Genomic DNA, 15,613 nt, shown 5'->3' with positions numbered 1-15,613 from the left:
AAAATGTGGGTTAGACTGACGACAGCTTCACATGATGAGGCCTGTAATACCACCTACAGGCCGTAAGATACAGATCCTTCAACATGACAAAGAAGACCACTCACTAATATCATTTTATGACAGCTTTTATTTTATTACAGAAATTATTTATACATGTTCACACAATGAACATATATGCGTTGTTGTCTGATGATCTTTCTTGTCAGGCAACCTCAGCAGGCCTCTGTTGGAGATCTGATGGCGTCCTCGTGTTCTCCCTCTCCTCCTCCTTATCTCGTTTCAAGATAGTGTCCAGATAGTAGAAGGACCCTCCGATATAGAGGCCGGCGGAGGTTACACACAGACTGGACGCGTAGAAGATGTATGAATACTGGCCTGTGTAGTCCACCACGAAGCCTGAGAAATGCACAAAGGAGTGTCAAGGGATGGCCGGATGTAAAGCTGACCACAGAGACAAAGTACAATATTCAATATTTAATATTTGTGAAGCAGTACACGTGGAAACATGTCATGAAGTTGACTGCTTCTGTCATGTATTTGGAAAAACGTGTAGTTTACTTTTAAACTGTAAATGTATAACCAGGGAACTAGTTTTAACATTTAAAATCAGATACTTGGACTTAGTTCAGATCGTTTCGGATGTGATTTGAGGAGAAAAGTGCTGACTCACTGAGCAACACAACTAAGTGACGCAGCCTCCACCTCTGACTCTCACCTCACAGTGACCCTTGACGAGGACAGCACATGATGTGCTGCAGGGCTGATGTGTTATTACAGAAGACATGGAACTTAATATAAAAGACATGTAACAAATTAACAGGCTCAGCAAACACTGCACTGAATGACTATTTCAAATGTTCCATTATTCTTGTGACAACTCCAAAGGAAAGACTTCATCATTTTGTAATCCTGTTGTTGCCATTAGTGATTATATAGTCTATCTACATGTCTATTTTGGGGGGTAACGCTCATTTATTGGCTTTTTTCAGGAGCATTACACAAAAACTACTGAACCAAATTCCACGAAACTTGGATGGAGGAAGGGTCTCCGCCCAGAACAGACCTACAAGTCTGCGCTCAGGGGCAGTTCATGCTTTGATTTATGACCAAATACGTCCGAACCAATCATCTTGTCAGCTTCTGCTGTAGTTGCCTTTGCTGCTTAGGAGCATATATGAACTAGGGATGGGGTCACTTGGCATACGATGTTTCCAGTCGCTCCGTTTCTGTTCGTCTCTGTGGACGTTTTGCATCTCTTTATAGTTATTTGGCCTACAGGCTTCCTGTTCTCCTCCTGGGCCCCAGAGCCTCGGCCACGTAGGCCATTGATCCATTCGATTATTTGGATCTGGGCAAGACTTTGTCATTCCTAGAGATGCCACTACCATGGCTAAAATACTGCATGAGCCACATGTATGAATAACTGTGTGTGTGTGTGTGTGTGTGTGTGTGTCTACCTGCTAGGGGTGGCCCAAGTAGAATGGTTACACTTTCCATCATGCTTTTCAGCGCCATGGCTGCAGGGAAGCGACTCATCTCCACGTTGGTCATCAGCACAGAGACGACCACCGTCATCAGCACGCTATAGGACAGGCTGAAGATCACCACGTACAGCAGGAGAGCTACGAAGGAGGCCGATGCTCCACAGATGCAGTTACTCAGCCCACCCAACACAACAGACCCAGCGTACACATATACAACAACCCTGCCGCCACTAAAGCATGGCAAGCCCAAGATGAGGGCAGCTATAGGTCGCATTGCGATGTTCACCTGACCCATGATGGACATCAGGAGGGCAGCACGGTCCATCGATATATTATGGTGAGTAGCATAAGGCACTAAAAAGATAAAAGGCACCGCATATCCCAGCGAAAGCAAGGTCATACCTATTGTGAGGACACGATAGTAAGCACTACTGACCAGCAGGTCAAAGGCCATATGCCTGCGTAGGTATGCTATAAAACCACCAATAGCAGTCGTAACACGGTCTTTTGGCCCTTTTGTCTCCTGCTGCTGGGAGAGGTTGTCCGATCGATCCGTAACCTGAGTGTGTTTGGGTTTGTTTGGTCCCGATGCAACTGGTCTCATCAACGCCCCGCATACACAGCTGTTTAGCAGGATCCCGCCCATAATCAGGAAGCTTCCACGCCAGCCGAACTGACCGAGCAGGGCGTTGCTCATCAGGGGCGCAACGCTCATGCCCACAGCTTGGCCGATGGACGACAAGGCGTTAGCAAAGACTAGACGCTGTTGGAAGTAGTGGCCGATGATAGTGAATGAGGCCTGGTGCGCGAGGCAGAGTCCCAGTCCTGTGGAGGAGAGGACACTGGTGAGCCGGCCTTCGTGCTGGTGTAAGAGTGGAAGTGTGGGTTTAAAGGTGTGCGTGCAGCTCCTCACCTGTGATGGCGCCAGTAATGTAAATGTGAGTGATGGTCCTGGCCAGGGAGGCTATCGACATGGCGAGTCCACTTAAGAGTCCTCCTAACATCACTGTTGCCCGGCAGCCAAAACGCTCCTGTGACATGCTGCATAACAGACCTCGGGAGAAATGGAGGAAGAGTTTCAGGACTACTTTACCTTAATGCAGGAGATGGGTTCGCTGTCTGTGCCCATTCCAGGCAGGTTTGTACAGTTTATTATAGTTATTTAAAATGAAAGATGCCTGACAGAGATGCTTCTGTCCCATGTAAAATCAAAGGTGAACGCTGATTTTTATTTAAATCCAGACGATGACCTTCTCTGAAACCTAACCAAGTATTTTCATTACTTAAATCTAACCTAATAGTCTTAATTTTCTAAACCTCAAAGTGGTTTTATATCCTAAACTCTCACCCAACTGTGGCTGAAAATTGGAAATATTCTTTTAAATAACTGAAAACAACAAACTCACAATGGTAAAAAAAAAAAAAAGCTATAAAGCAAAGCCTTACTTTCACCCGCCCACCCAAAAGTCATCCACGTGGTCAACGCACCGTTTCAGATACTGTAGTATTGAGTACTTTTATACTATATCTTCTAAAGTCCTACCTTTCCAACAGAAAACTTCTCATGAAGCCACTCAAACGGACTTACAAGGCAGAATATCCCCTTCCATGCACATAGATGAGGTTAAATAGACGGGCTGAGACGGTCTTCCCACACACACATACGTTCATGTTAGCGTGAGATCTACAGGTATGTATCCATACCTGCACTATGCATGATGGTGGAAATGATGGCCGGCACCCAGGAGGTCTCCGTGTTTCTGACGTGAAACTCTGCTTGAAGCTCTGTGTAGAAGATACTCAGGCCCATGAGGACGGCCAGCACCATAGACAGAGCCATGTTGGCTGCCACCACCACCCACCCCCAGCCTCTGTCGGGTGCAGCTGGCTGGTTGCTTTGAGCAGGTCCACCTGCCTGCGTGGCATCAGCGGGATGGTGTACTGCTGACTCTTCCTCAAAACACTGAGCAGCACTTACCCACCCGGGTAAAGCATTATCTTTGTTTCTCATGGCTGGTGTCTGATCCTCCAACACCTGAGTCATGGTGCCCACTGCTGCTGTTAGTTCTGCTTCTGTTGTTAGGTCATGAGTTTGTGCAATGCTCTTTTTTCACATTAAAATTCAATCCTGTGTTGTTCTGTGTCAAAGTTTGTTATTAGGTAGAAACTTAATCCAAGAGGGCTATTCATTCAGAAACCAGCCAGCCAGTAGTATTTAATCATTCACACACAAGTACAGCAATCAAGAAGAAACATTAAAAACATAAAACACAACTGCTTAGTCTACTTGAAGAGTAACGTTACGATACATCTCACACTATTTGAAGGCTGTCACACCCTGCAATTGTACATAAAATATAAATTAAATTAAAATTAAAAAGCAAAATCATTGACTTACCTTACATCCAAATCTGACGTGGGGGCCTCCATTGAGAAGTAATCAAAAGTGGAATTATAGTGTTTATAATAATACTACATGACTTAACAAGCAACATGACCTCCTCCAGCCAGTCAACAGGTGAGTTGCTTTATTTTGAAGGGTCCCATCAGAGGTAGTCAGGTATGGTTTGTGAAAATACGGTAATTTATATCATATGAGCACAGGATTATAAAATAAACGACTATTTTAACACTCATTATTATAAGTACGCTGTCGGGTCACCGTTAGCTCCAGTTAGCATCAAGAAAGTCATGCTAACTTTTACTATGAAACTTTCAAAATAAAAGCACGACCAGCGTTCTTTATATTCTGTCAACTGCCAAGAATAAAAACCGGTCGTTTAGAGTTAAACAAACGTATTAACGAGGGGTTTCTCTCATTAAACGCTATTTCTGTGCATTTTTACAACACGAATTATGAAATTATGAATCAAACTAACGCTGCTGACGATTCAGCTGAGGTCATTTCCGTTTCCGGTCGGCCAGCACGGAAGCGGTTGTGTCGTGTTGACGGTATGAAATGTTGCTCAAAGCTTTATTAAACTGTGTTTTAAACGATTAACAAGCTTTAATACAGGTGACATGTAGCTTATTCGTTTATAATATGACACTAATTTGAAGCTGTTGTTTAATATTTTAACGTAAACTGTCGGCGGTGTTGTTCTGACCTTGCTAATGCTAGTTAGCTATGTTTGCTAACTGTCAGTCAGTAGATCAGCTGCTGCTAAATCACTGTGGAGGAGGACACACAGAGGACAGCTAGTTATTGTATTTGTCTGCGTGACATACAGTAAAAATAACTAAGTTTATTACCTGTAAGGGGAACCACCATTTAGCTTGTTAGCTGGTCAAAGACGTTGTCAGTAGCATCAAATCTGGGACACAGATGTGTATTTGGAGCAATATCACCAAAGAGAAGTTCATTCAAGCGGCTTAACCATCATTATTTTATATTTTTCTGTCTCCTCTAGTCAGCACCCCCCCTGAAAACATGTCTGGGAGACGAGCTGCCCTGAAGGCCATTGACTGGCTGGCTTTCGCAGAGAGGGTGCCACCCAACCAGAGGACCATGTTCAACAACCTGAAGACACGGAGTGATGCCATCGCTGCAAAGTCTGTCTCCCCTGTTACAACATGTGTCTTTCCCTGAGAAATCCTTACCTTTACAACACAATTACAACTAACTGGCAGCTCTAAAGTGGCTGTAATTGTGGGTTATATGTGTAAACGTTAAGCTTAAGATAGACATCTAATTTTATTTTTGAAAGCCCAACTGAGGTGTTTATAACCGGACGATCTGTGTTCACAGGCTCCGCTCTCTGCCAGAGAAACCTGTCACCATCGACTGGAGCTACTACAAGTCTGCTGTGGCTAAAGCAGGCATGGTGGATGAGTTTGAAAAGAAGGTGAGAGAAGTGAGCGGTCTGTTTCCAGTCTTTGTACTGACGTGTGACCTGAAACACATTGTCATCGGGCTTTTTCTGTCTCCTTTCAGTTCAACGCACTGAAGGTTCCTGAGCCTGTGGACACTCAGACAGCTGTCATCAACGCTCAGGAGGCAGAAGCAGTGAGTGTTACCTACTGTGTTTTCCCTCTGAGCTGTGTCATTTAAAATAATATCGTCTAAAAGTGTGTTTGTCCTATTTTGTTGTTCCATTGTGCTGTAGATCACATACAAAATGGTGGCAAATCTATTTTTAATGTGTTTTTTTTCTTTTTGTCTTCTAGAACTCAGCAGCTGCCGCCTACGTTGAAGCATCCAAAACCCGTATCGTCGAGTATGAGAAACAGGTGGGGATTATAAATGTACAAGCGTCTATCTTTATCCACCCGTGTACCATTAATACAGGGGCCGAAAGTTGTGTTACACACAAATCTACAGTCTGAATGGTCACAGTACAATTCACATTATTAACTAATAGAGTTTTGACATTTCTCATGAGAGTCAACAAGTATTGAAATTCTTCCAAGATAAAAATCTGGCTCACTCGTCTTAATTTCCTCCTTTTGTAATGATGCTCTGCTCTTTTTCTTCCCCAGCTGGACAAATTCAAGAACATGATTCCCTTCGACCAGATGACCATCGAAGATCTGAACGACACTTTCCCAGAAACGAAGCTGGACAAAGCGAAACATCCTTACTGGCCTAACAAACCTATTGCTGAACTGTAAATGTACCATCCTGACTGTATAAAATTTATCTTGCACCAAGAGAAAACCTGTATGTATATAAAATTGAATCTGTTCAGGAGGTTTAAAAAAATGACTATGAATGTAGGAAAAACATGACGCGTGTTTTGTTTCTTCCTGATTATACTCGTGTGAGTAAACCCAAATAAACGGCACAACTTTCTTGCTTTTTGTGATCAGTAACGTGAACTAAAGGTCGTCAGTGTTCACAGGCCCATTATAAACAACCTCGCGGACCCCTCGCAGGCAAAACAACTGTTATTTTATGACTGGATTTCTTCCCAGGCGTCGTGAACTGAATTTGATCTGCTGGACTGTGTTTTCTTTCTAAATTTGGTATGAAATATCCTCCAACACTCACTGAAAAGCTGGCCCGCGTGGACACACTGATGAGTTTTTAAGTACACACTCGGCCAAGTCGCTCTCAGCAGAAAAGCAGAGTTTGGTTTCCTTCCCTCGTGGGGTCCCTGTTGTCTTTGGTACAGTGATTCGTAGTTGTCAGTTTTGTGCATCAGCAGGGCAGAAGAACTGTTTATTTACTCATGTCTGCAGGTAGAAACAGCCTCACACACTTAGACTGCTGCCTTACCGTAGTGGATACATCACTGTTGAGTTGGACAGATTGAAGCCATCCATCAGCGTGTGAGCAGCGATGATCGCAGCTCCAGCCCTCTCTTTATGCATTGTCAGTCTTGTTCAGGCTTTTGTTATGACTACAGCATAAATCTACATTTCACCACAGTGGGAAATATGAGCGGTCTCCCTGGGATCAGAGAGAGAGACTTTAAACATAAAGCCCTCTCTCTGAGCTCTCACTGCACTGTTATTATGGCTTTGGTTTGTGGGCTAATACTGTGCATGACTCTGGTCCATCGGCGCAGGCAATGATTGTGATCTGGCCTCAACCTTGTTATTGTCTAATCAATCACCATAAATGGTGAGAAAACATCGTCCTGCAGGGGGCAGCGTCGGTCTGATTAAGAGACCTGTTAACTTTGTGTCACAATCCAGATAAAATCCATTTAATCAGGTTATTCTAAGGAGGAGATATCATAAATTCAGACACTTGTCTTTAAACTAAAGGGTGAATTTGATGGTTAAAAGTGAAAAAACCTACCCCTATTTCCTAAATACTGAAGAAAAACAGCTTAAACTTGCTGAGAACTTTTAACTGAAATGGTCTCAGTTTAATTCTGATGCCTCCGTATGATAAACAAACGAGACCATCGGTGAGGTGACTGTCTATTTTCTTATCCAGGTTTGATAAGTCATTAAAATTAAACCTATTTTTTATGAGCTGAGGGTGAATTGAATCACCCTCGTCATCTTTTGTCCAAAGGGGGCAGCAGATTTTACAAGAATCAAAGTCCATTTCAATCTTTTTTGGAAAATAAATGGTGCCTCATGTTTTACTTATTTAGATCCTGGTGATTTAGCACCTCGTCAAAGTTAGGCAGCAACAGCTTTAAATATATAATATGTAACATTAAAATCTAAAAACTACCAGACCTCTGTTATATGTTGTGTACTTACATGATCCCAAACAGAGAAATCTGTCATTTTATCCACTTAACGTTGTGTTTCATTCGGTCACCTGTCGCTTTAAGAGTCACAAAGTGAGGAACGAATTCAATTTTAAGTTTTATTCTATAACAATGGTTTCTTGTTGATCTTGGATTGAGTTGATACACCAGCGTTTTAGTCTCCAGCGAAAACAACTCAATCGCTTCCGTCGTCCATGTTTTCAAAACGTCCCCAGCCCTGGTTTATAGCACGGCGCTTTGTGTTGAAAATGTGAAGGCCAGACCAAGATACCTCTGGTGACATCATCAGGGTTATTTCTTCTTCAGCCATGAGCCACAGGAGACATAATACAGCTGTCTACAAGGGCCGAGTGGTCGTTCTCAAGATGAGTGAACTGACTCTGATGTGACGGCAACATAAAGACAGTCCAAGAACACTGATCTGATTTTATTACGCCCACATCAAAACAGCATAATGTGGACGTTTCTTTTTTAATTAAAGACTTGCTGGAATCAAACCAGCAGGAGTGGAGGCATTAAAAAAAATACTTAAGACTTCTGTCAGCAGCCTCACATTTTTCAGATGGCGAGGCGTAAGAAAATTTCTCTGTCAGCACGCTGTGAGGGTTTACCGCCACCCTGCTCTCTGATTTCCCCACTCAGACGTGTTATGCATTCCACAGTAAAGCGGCGATAATCCTTCCCAAAAGTCTCCACATTATATCATACCGGGGAGCACTTGTCTCATGATTCTGCTCCGGCTTTTCTCAACACTTTGAGAGTGAGATTGAAAACAGGCTGCGACTCGAAGAGACTTCAATAAATGTTCTTAATATTTAATCGATTTCTCATGTTTGATTTAAAGAAACAGCCTGTTTTTATTTGCTTTCTGTCGTCTCTTTGCCGAGAGCTCGGCCTCACAAGCTCAAAGGCGAAACTGTAATTCGCCTCGGTGTTAATTAATCAGGTTGACCTTTGACCTGTTGGAGTGCGGGCAGGTTTTCCAGCAACACAACGGGGTCCTGAACTCTGATTAAGGGTCGCCGAGCGTCACCTGTGCCGAGCCACCACGCGAAACAGAGACGTGCATGCGTGACCCCCCGCGGCTCTACTTTCCCTCGGCTCAGCCATTTCTTTTCCCAGCTGACCGTTCAGCTGTCGCCAACACTTGTCCACTTGATAACTGTTGCCATAACTCAGACCTCAGCACGCTCGTTTACAGCCCGTAATGATTTTTAAATGAAGTCCACGCCCTGATTGGACCCCAGAATATCTTACTTTCGGATTCTGCAGAGATGATTAAAGTGTTTTTTAATCCAATCAATTGAAAAACTGTTCATGTCTGACGCTGGTGTGTGTGTGTGTGTGTGCTGAGCTGTTTATGAGTTGGTGTGTGACAGAGTTTAAATTCCTCTGATGCTGTCCTGAATTAGGCCGCGCTGTCGGTGGGGTTGGATTTCCATTAACATGTCGGAGAGGCACGCTTGAATGATTTAACAGCTTTTATTGATCTTTTTGGGCACGACTCGCCCACGAAACAAACAATTATGTTCATCTGATGGCTTTAAAGAAGGAATGCGAGTGAGAGAGAAGTCTGTGAATGTGGCGACACATAACGTGATTAAAACTTTGAAACATTTTCGCCTGAGTCACGTAGAGAGATTTGTTGTTTCTCCCATGATCCCACGCTTCCTACGTCTTTTGTTTGTGGTCACATAAAGGGAGATTAACATGTGCGATTTCTCAATATTTGAGTCAGATCATGCTGGTTGCTGACGTGCGTCTTCAAATTGTGTTTATGCTCAAAATCCTCTGGTCGACAATGAAAAAACAGACATCATCTGAGAATGAAACAGCAGAATGACGCGTCCGTTCCCTCTTCTGCTGAGTCCGCCTCGCTCAACAACCGATCCATCATCCTCCGTCCCGAAAACAAACAGCTCACATCCGCTTCTGTGTGAAAATCTAAGTGCTCGCTTCCTACCTATCCATCACATGACCCATTATGCTCCTCATTTAGACATCCATCAAACGTCACATGTTCAATTACACAATCCATCACGCTCTGCACTTGTCCCGCCATTGGCTGATGATCTTTGTCACCCCACAAAGCCCAAAGATGTGTGTTTCCTTTTGAGGCTAGAGTTCACGCCCCCGCCTCCTCCAGACTCTAATGGCTGAATTCAGACAGGAACCATTTTTTTCCTCTTCTCATCGGAAGGCCAGGACCCAGGTCACAGGTCAGAGGGGGGTCGGCCCGGTTGCCAGGGAGGAGTTCACCGACGAGGCAAAGCCACTGGTGCTCAGTGGACTGTGCAAACAGGCCTGAGAGCAGAGGAGCCGGGGCCGCTCGCATTATCACAATCGCACAAGCAGCGGGCGTTGATGAGTGACAGCAGTGTAGAGCGAGCGACAACACGCTCATTCAAAGCCAAGATGAAGTCAAGAGAGCTGTAGCGACAGGACGGGCTTTTGTTATTGTGATCAGCGCAAATTTCTGTCACGGTCCGTCCACAATGCGTCGTTTGACTCTGGGTCGAGTTATGTTGGAAAGTAGTTCAGACGATGTGTCGTCTGACCGCATCGAGCTGGCAGCCATGAAGCTTAGGTCGTCAGAATAAAATGCTGAACGTGTCAGAGATATTTTTAATGAGATGTTGGGACAATTTCCAGCTATTTTCGTGGACACAAGTCATTGTGACTTGGACTCGAGTCAACTCAAGTCACTGTTTTGATGTCTTGCAACTCGACAGTCAATAAATGACTTGAAACTCGACTTAGACTTAGAAGTTAAAGACTTGTGGCTCGACTTGACTCGTCTGTGTTCATTTTCTGTTTTCAGTTTAATTAAATCTAAATTTGATTTTAATCTTATCTTCAGTTTTTTGTAGTCTGGCTGTCAGTGACTCTTACAGTTACCAGATGTGACCATAATTGTAATGCTTTCCTGCGCCTCTCTCCTGATTAGTGGTCGCCGAGCTTGTCAGTTTTACTCTAAATGAGACGCATAATTTACAAAATTAACACCATGCTGTATTGAAGAAGACTTGAAACTAGAGATTGAGACCATAAAGTCATTAAGAATCTGTTTACTGAGGTAATAAATCAAGTGAGAAGTAGGGTCATTTTCTCATGAGCTTACATTCAATCAGACTTCTTTTCGGAACCAAGTTTACGGCGCTTTAAGGTCACTTTTCAGACCCGGAAGCTCCATATTTTACACAGTGGGTGGTTCTGAAGGTTTGAGACAGAGACAAGTGTATTCACAAAAAGATTGTTGGATCATAGGAAACAAAACCTGAGCCACAGGTCAGCGCGAGGTCAAGTCTCAGTACCAAAGTCCAAATATCACTTCCATTTGGATCTCAGAGCGAGTTCTGTCTCTCTGCAGCAGACCGCCAATCACATGGCGCTGGTGACATCATGAGAAAGTTGTCCCCCCGTTGACAAGGCCCGCTGTTGCCATGGGGCTCCTGGAAATGGCACTGCGGATCCCAAGTAAATGAAGGATGTTGGGGGGAGGGGACGCGAAGACAAGTAAATAAAAGTGCCATTTGCAGTGTGTTTGCTTGACGTCCTCGGAGCCAAACTCTGCCCCGTTATTGGGCTGCCGAGCGCTGGTGGCGGTGGTGGTGGGGGCTCCCATTGCAGCAGTGGACCCCCCACTCTGGAGGACATTGGCGTGTTTGCCGAGCGAACAGGGCACCCCGACGCGGCCTCCGGGAGCCATGTGAGCCGACAGCAGCCGCGCACATTCACTCATTAAGAAAAGAGGACGACGGTGGACAAAAGGAAGAAGGAGACAGTCTTGTCGGAGCAGACTGCAGCATTCACAAACAGAAATAATTAGTCATAATACAGACATCAGCCAAGACAGACGGATTTACATGAGAAAGCTCAGCAGTGTTCTAGCAAATGTATGGACTCGTCAACAGACCTACTGCTACTGTATGTTCTGACTGGACTTGATCCCAGAAGTTTAAGACGGAGTGAAAGGTCGTCTCGACCATCATCCAAAAAACCATCTGACGGGGACGCTGCTTGCTCTCCTTCATGCTCACTACACATTTACTCAGCCTGAGCCCACAATTCCCAGATTCCCTTTGATACCCGATATTTAGACATGCAGGCCCACGCCGTGACCCCGCAATCATTTTTTGCGAGAGACACCCAACACCAGAGTCCTTAATCCGGCCATACCGCTTCAGAGGGAGAGGAGGACGAGGAGGAGGAGGAGGAGGAGGAGGAGGAGGCTGCGAGGCGTTTTTTTAGGAACTGGGGAAACTCATGATCCACGAGGGATTAATAAGCCTTCTGTGAGGTGTCTGACCGACTTGTTGACCCCTCACTTTCTGATGTGTTCATCTTTATCAGGCTCCAATTGGGAACCAAACCGGCTACAGGGAATTGTGACTTCTACATTTAAAGTTCAATCCAGTCTAAAAATATCATTTAAATAGTTTTGAGCTACTCAAAATTGCCTATTTAAGACACAGTGAGGCTTTTCAAAGCCAGGCTAGCAACACAGCTGTGACGCCTCGTTTCCACATAGCTCCGTGTAGCCGAGTCAAACAGGAGTCCATTCATTCTTGGATGTAGGAAATTATATTTAAGTTTTCTCTCCATCTTGAGAAAAATGTGTTCATTAAATTCTGGACCAAGTGGGTCAAATATGTAAAGCCGTCGTGTCCAGACTTTGTGTAGTTGTTAAATAAATGACCCTGCAGTGTTTTCTCTTTTTCTCTCTCGAGCACGCCTTTTTGATTTTTATTTTATTTCCTTTCCAACCTCCTTCAGGCATCCTTTGCTTTTTTTCGCTCTCCCTAAAAAAAATCTGTGGACGGCTGCAAAGATGATACTGCTCTCTTTATAATTTAGGACAAATAACTTATTCTTGTGCTCAAAGTTAATTGACTGAAAATGAAGCTGTCACTGCAGAATCTGCGACTTTTATGTCAACCAAGTTTGACTTCTGGTGTTTTAAAAAAGGTGCCATTTCTAAGAAAAGTTGATTTTTGAGTCTCACTCCCATCTCATCAAATAATCACACTCTTGTTGTTGTTGTTGTTGTTAGCATTGTCCCTGTGAGAGTTCTAGCATGCTAATGTTAGCATTTACCTTAAAGCATCATAGCGTCACATTGCTGTGCTCTCAGGCTGCGTTTTAAAACTTGTCCTTTTACTTTTTACTGTTAATACGTGTTGCATGCACTGTGTACAACTGGGTACATACTATTTCATCATAACATTGGGCCTTGAGCTTTGACCCCTGTGCTCTTTCATCCGTCGCAGTCAGAAAAAGTATGTGATTTGTAAAGCAGCCAATGAGCCGTCGTCTGTCTGCGCTCTCTCGGCGGCTCAGTTGTGACACGTATCTTCTGCTGTGCAGAGGACTGTGACTCAGAAAAGCCAGAAACGGACACTAGCTCGCATACTGTCAATGCAACCGCATGCAGTCGGACATTCTGGGTTCAACACACTGCATTTGGTATACTATTTATTTGGACAAGCTAAATCTTTTTCTGGCACAGGCCACTAAATTGTATGGTTATATGGGGATTGGAGGCAGAAACAACTCGTGCCGTTTTTTGGTTGATATAGTAGACTCCATATATTTCTTTCTGTGGGTAACTGGACTTAATTAACCAGCAGAATTTAAATTAGAGTACACAGAGTTGGAACATACAGTAGAGGTAACCCTGTGATCCTAACTTCAATAAAACTGAGTAATCTTCTTAGTTTCTCGGGATGAAACAGTCAGATTTTTAACCCTGATGTTTAATAAGCTATCTGCAGCGTGCCAGGCTGCGTGCAGAAGTGTCAGGGCTCTGTTGTGTCAGATCGGAGGTGTCAGGGCTGCAGCTGTGGACTCAGTGTGGGTGGCGGCTATCTCGCTGCTAGGGCGGTGTGTTTATGTGTGCTGGGGTTTAGGGCCACGTGCACAATGCGGGCACACACACAAACACACACTCAGAAAACCACAGAGACTCTATTGATTCCAGCTAATCAAGGCGGCGGCGGCGCTGGGGGATGCTGCACACGTGTGTGTGTGTGTGTGTGTGTGTGTGTGAAGTCAACACATTCCTCACATTCCAGCACTTCCCAAAGAAGCATAAAATATTAGCCACCGCTCGGAGCTCCTCTCTGCTGGTGTCCTCCTGCTCTTTAACTCCTCCGCCCTCTCTTTGTGACTGTGCACTTTGGTTTTCAACAGTCTGACTTTTCTTTTTTTTTTTTTCCTCCTTTCTTTTCTTTAATTCCACCCACGAGATGACCATGCACCGACTTTCTGGCTGAATCACACCGACAGCACAAAAGACTCTTCATATTCATGTCTGGTTTGAACTGGTCCGTCTCAGCTGGTATTACAGCTCAGTCTGACCTCGCCCGTGAAACCAATTTCATAATTGTCTAGATTAAGATGAATGAGCTACACCCGTTTTTACTGGAACCGAGTCCTCTTCAATAAAATCTGATTAAATGTCATTTATAAACATCCTTTTGTATTTTGTTTCATTTTAAATGCAGAACAGCTAAAAGCAGTATGAGTGACAACGGCAAAGACAATAAATATCTCGGTTTACAGAAGTTTGCCTGCAAATTTTAGTCTACTTCTCCGACCACCTGGCTCATGAAACAGAATAATTCTTCCAAAAGTCCAAAACCCAAACAATTCAGTTTAATAGAGCAGCAAATGTCTCTATTTGAGAAGAAAAACCACTGACTGTTTGGTGAATTTGCTTGAAAAAATAATTTAAACGAACAATCAGTTACCAAAATAGTAGCTGATTGTTGATCGACTCAGTGTTTTTCAGTCTTGGACTGTTGCGTCGTCTCCTGCGTCTCGGCCACAAAGCTGCACTTGAACACACCGCAAAGACAACAGCTGATGGCCAAAGGAAACAGCTCTCTAAGCAGCATGTTTCTGACACCGCTCTCGCTAATATAACCGCTTCAAATCAAGAAAGTGTCAGATGAAAAGTTGCAAATGGAGAAAAATAAGGAGAAACTGCACTATATGGGAGGATTCATGGATACTGCTGCGACAGGCTCAAGACGATTTCTCTTTCGTGCACTGATCTACTTACCTGAGCAGCCAATCAGAGTGATTTCTCTCACCAACAAGCCGCCGAGTCTACAAGCTCAATCGGCCAAAAAGCAGCCGACAAGAGCTGAACAGCGCCAGCAGTGTTGGACACACCGAACTGACTGTCAGCCTGGTGTTTAGAGGCCTTTAGATGTTTCTCCGCCCAAACACACCTGCTTCAAATGAATGGGTCGATATCAGACTTCAGCCGAGCTTGATGACGAGCTGATCATTTGAATCAGGTGTGTTGGGGCGAGGAAGCATCTGAAACATGGAGGGCAGGGCCAGGACTACTTGTTGCAGGTCTAGGAAAGTATAAAAAAAAATCCTGACCCAGTTGGCAATCAGCGCTACTGACAGAAAATCAAGTGTCCACCTCATCATCGACACTCTGGACACTGATCCAGGTATCGATCATGTTGCTGTGGAGTCTTTGTGCATCTGTCAGCAGCAGCTGAGAGGAAGAAGAGAGGGAGGCCTGACGACCAGGACAGCTGGAGCAGCGAAGAATCAAACAGCCAAGTAATGCCCGCTGACCCTCCTCTTCCTCCTCCTCCTCCTCCTCCTCCTCCTGAGCGAGAAGGTTCACAGTAAGGCATCGTCACCATAGAAACTCTGTTTGCATTTCCCAGTGAGCAATTCCGGGACCGCTGGCTTTCAGCTGGAATTCAGACATTCAATTCAACGCACAGTGTCTGGAGAAGCAATTGTCTATGTGGGGCAACTTATTGAATGGCCTTCTAGGTGTTTCCGGACAAAAAGAAAGAAAAAAAAGAGCCTCGGCCGTGAAACTGGATGTCATCCGAACAGGGACCTGACCTCCAGTTAGCCGACTCGCTCCTCGTTGTTTTCATTTGAGCTGATGAAAAATGAAAAAGCCCTTCGTTTTTT

At 44.4% G+C, this 15,613-nt stretch overlaps 2 protein-coding genes across 2 annotated transcripts; one reads left to right on the top strand and one right to left on the bottom strand.

The window, feature by feature from the left end:
• Positions 1-192: 192 nt before the first annotated feature.
• slc16a5b (solute carrier family 16 member 5b) lies at positions 193-3,528 on the bottom strand. The gene is made up of 4 exons (XM_073495021.1): positions 3,189-3,528; positions 2,398-2,538; positions 1,458-2,309; positions 193-396 (listed from the first exon to the last, which is right to left on the bottom strand). The coding sequence occupies exons 1-4, from the start codon at positions 3,526-3,528 to the stop codon at positions 203-205; spliced, it is 1,527 nt and encodes a 508-aa protein (XP_073351122.1). The 3' UTR covers positions 193-202.
• Positions 3,529-4,394: 866 nt separating this feature from the next.
• atp5pd (ATP synthase peripheral stalk subunit d) lies at positions 4,395-6,276 on the top strand. The gene is made up of 6 exons (XM_073494203.1): positions 4,395-4,436; positions 4,895-5,036; positions 5,233-5,329; positions 5,419-5,490; positions 5,652-5,714; positions 5,964-6,276. Exons 2-6 carry the CDS (start codon positions 4,915-4,917, stop codon positions 6,093-6,095), a joined length of 486 nt encoding a protein of 161 aa, XP_073350304.1. The 5' UTR covers positions 4,395-4,436; positions 4,895-4,914; the 3' UTR covers positions 6,096-6,276.
• Positions 6,277-15,613: the final 9,337 nt, after the last annotated feature.

Source organism: Pagrus major, chromosome 23 (assembly GCF_040436345.1).
Source record: "Pagrus major chromosome 23, Pma_NU_1.0".
Taxonomy (NCBI): Eukaryota; Metazoa; Chordata; class Actinopteri; order Spariformes; family Sparidae; genus Pagrus; species Pagrus major.
This window is presented reverse-complemented; position numbering and strand designations above follow the sequence as displayed.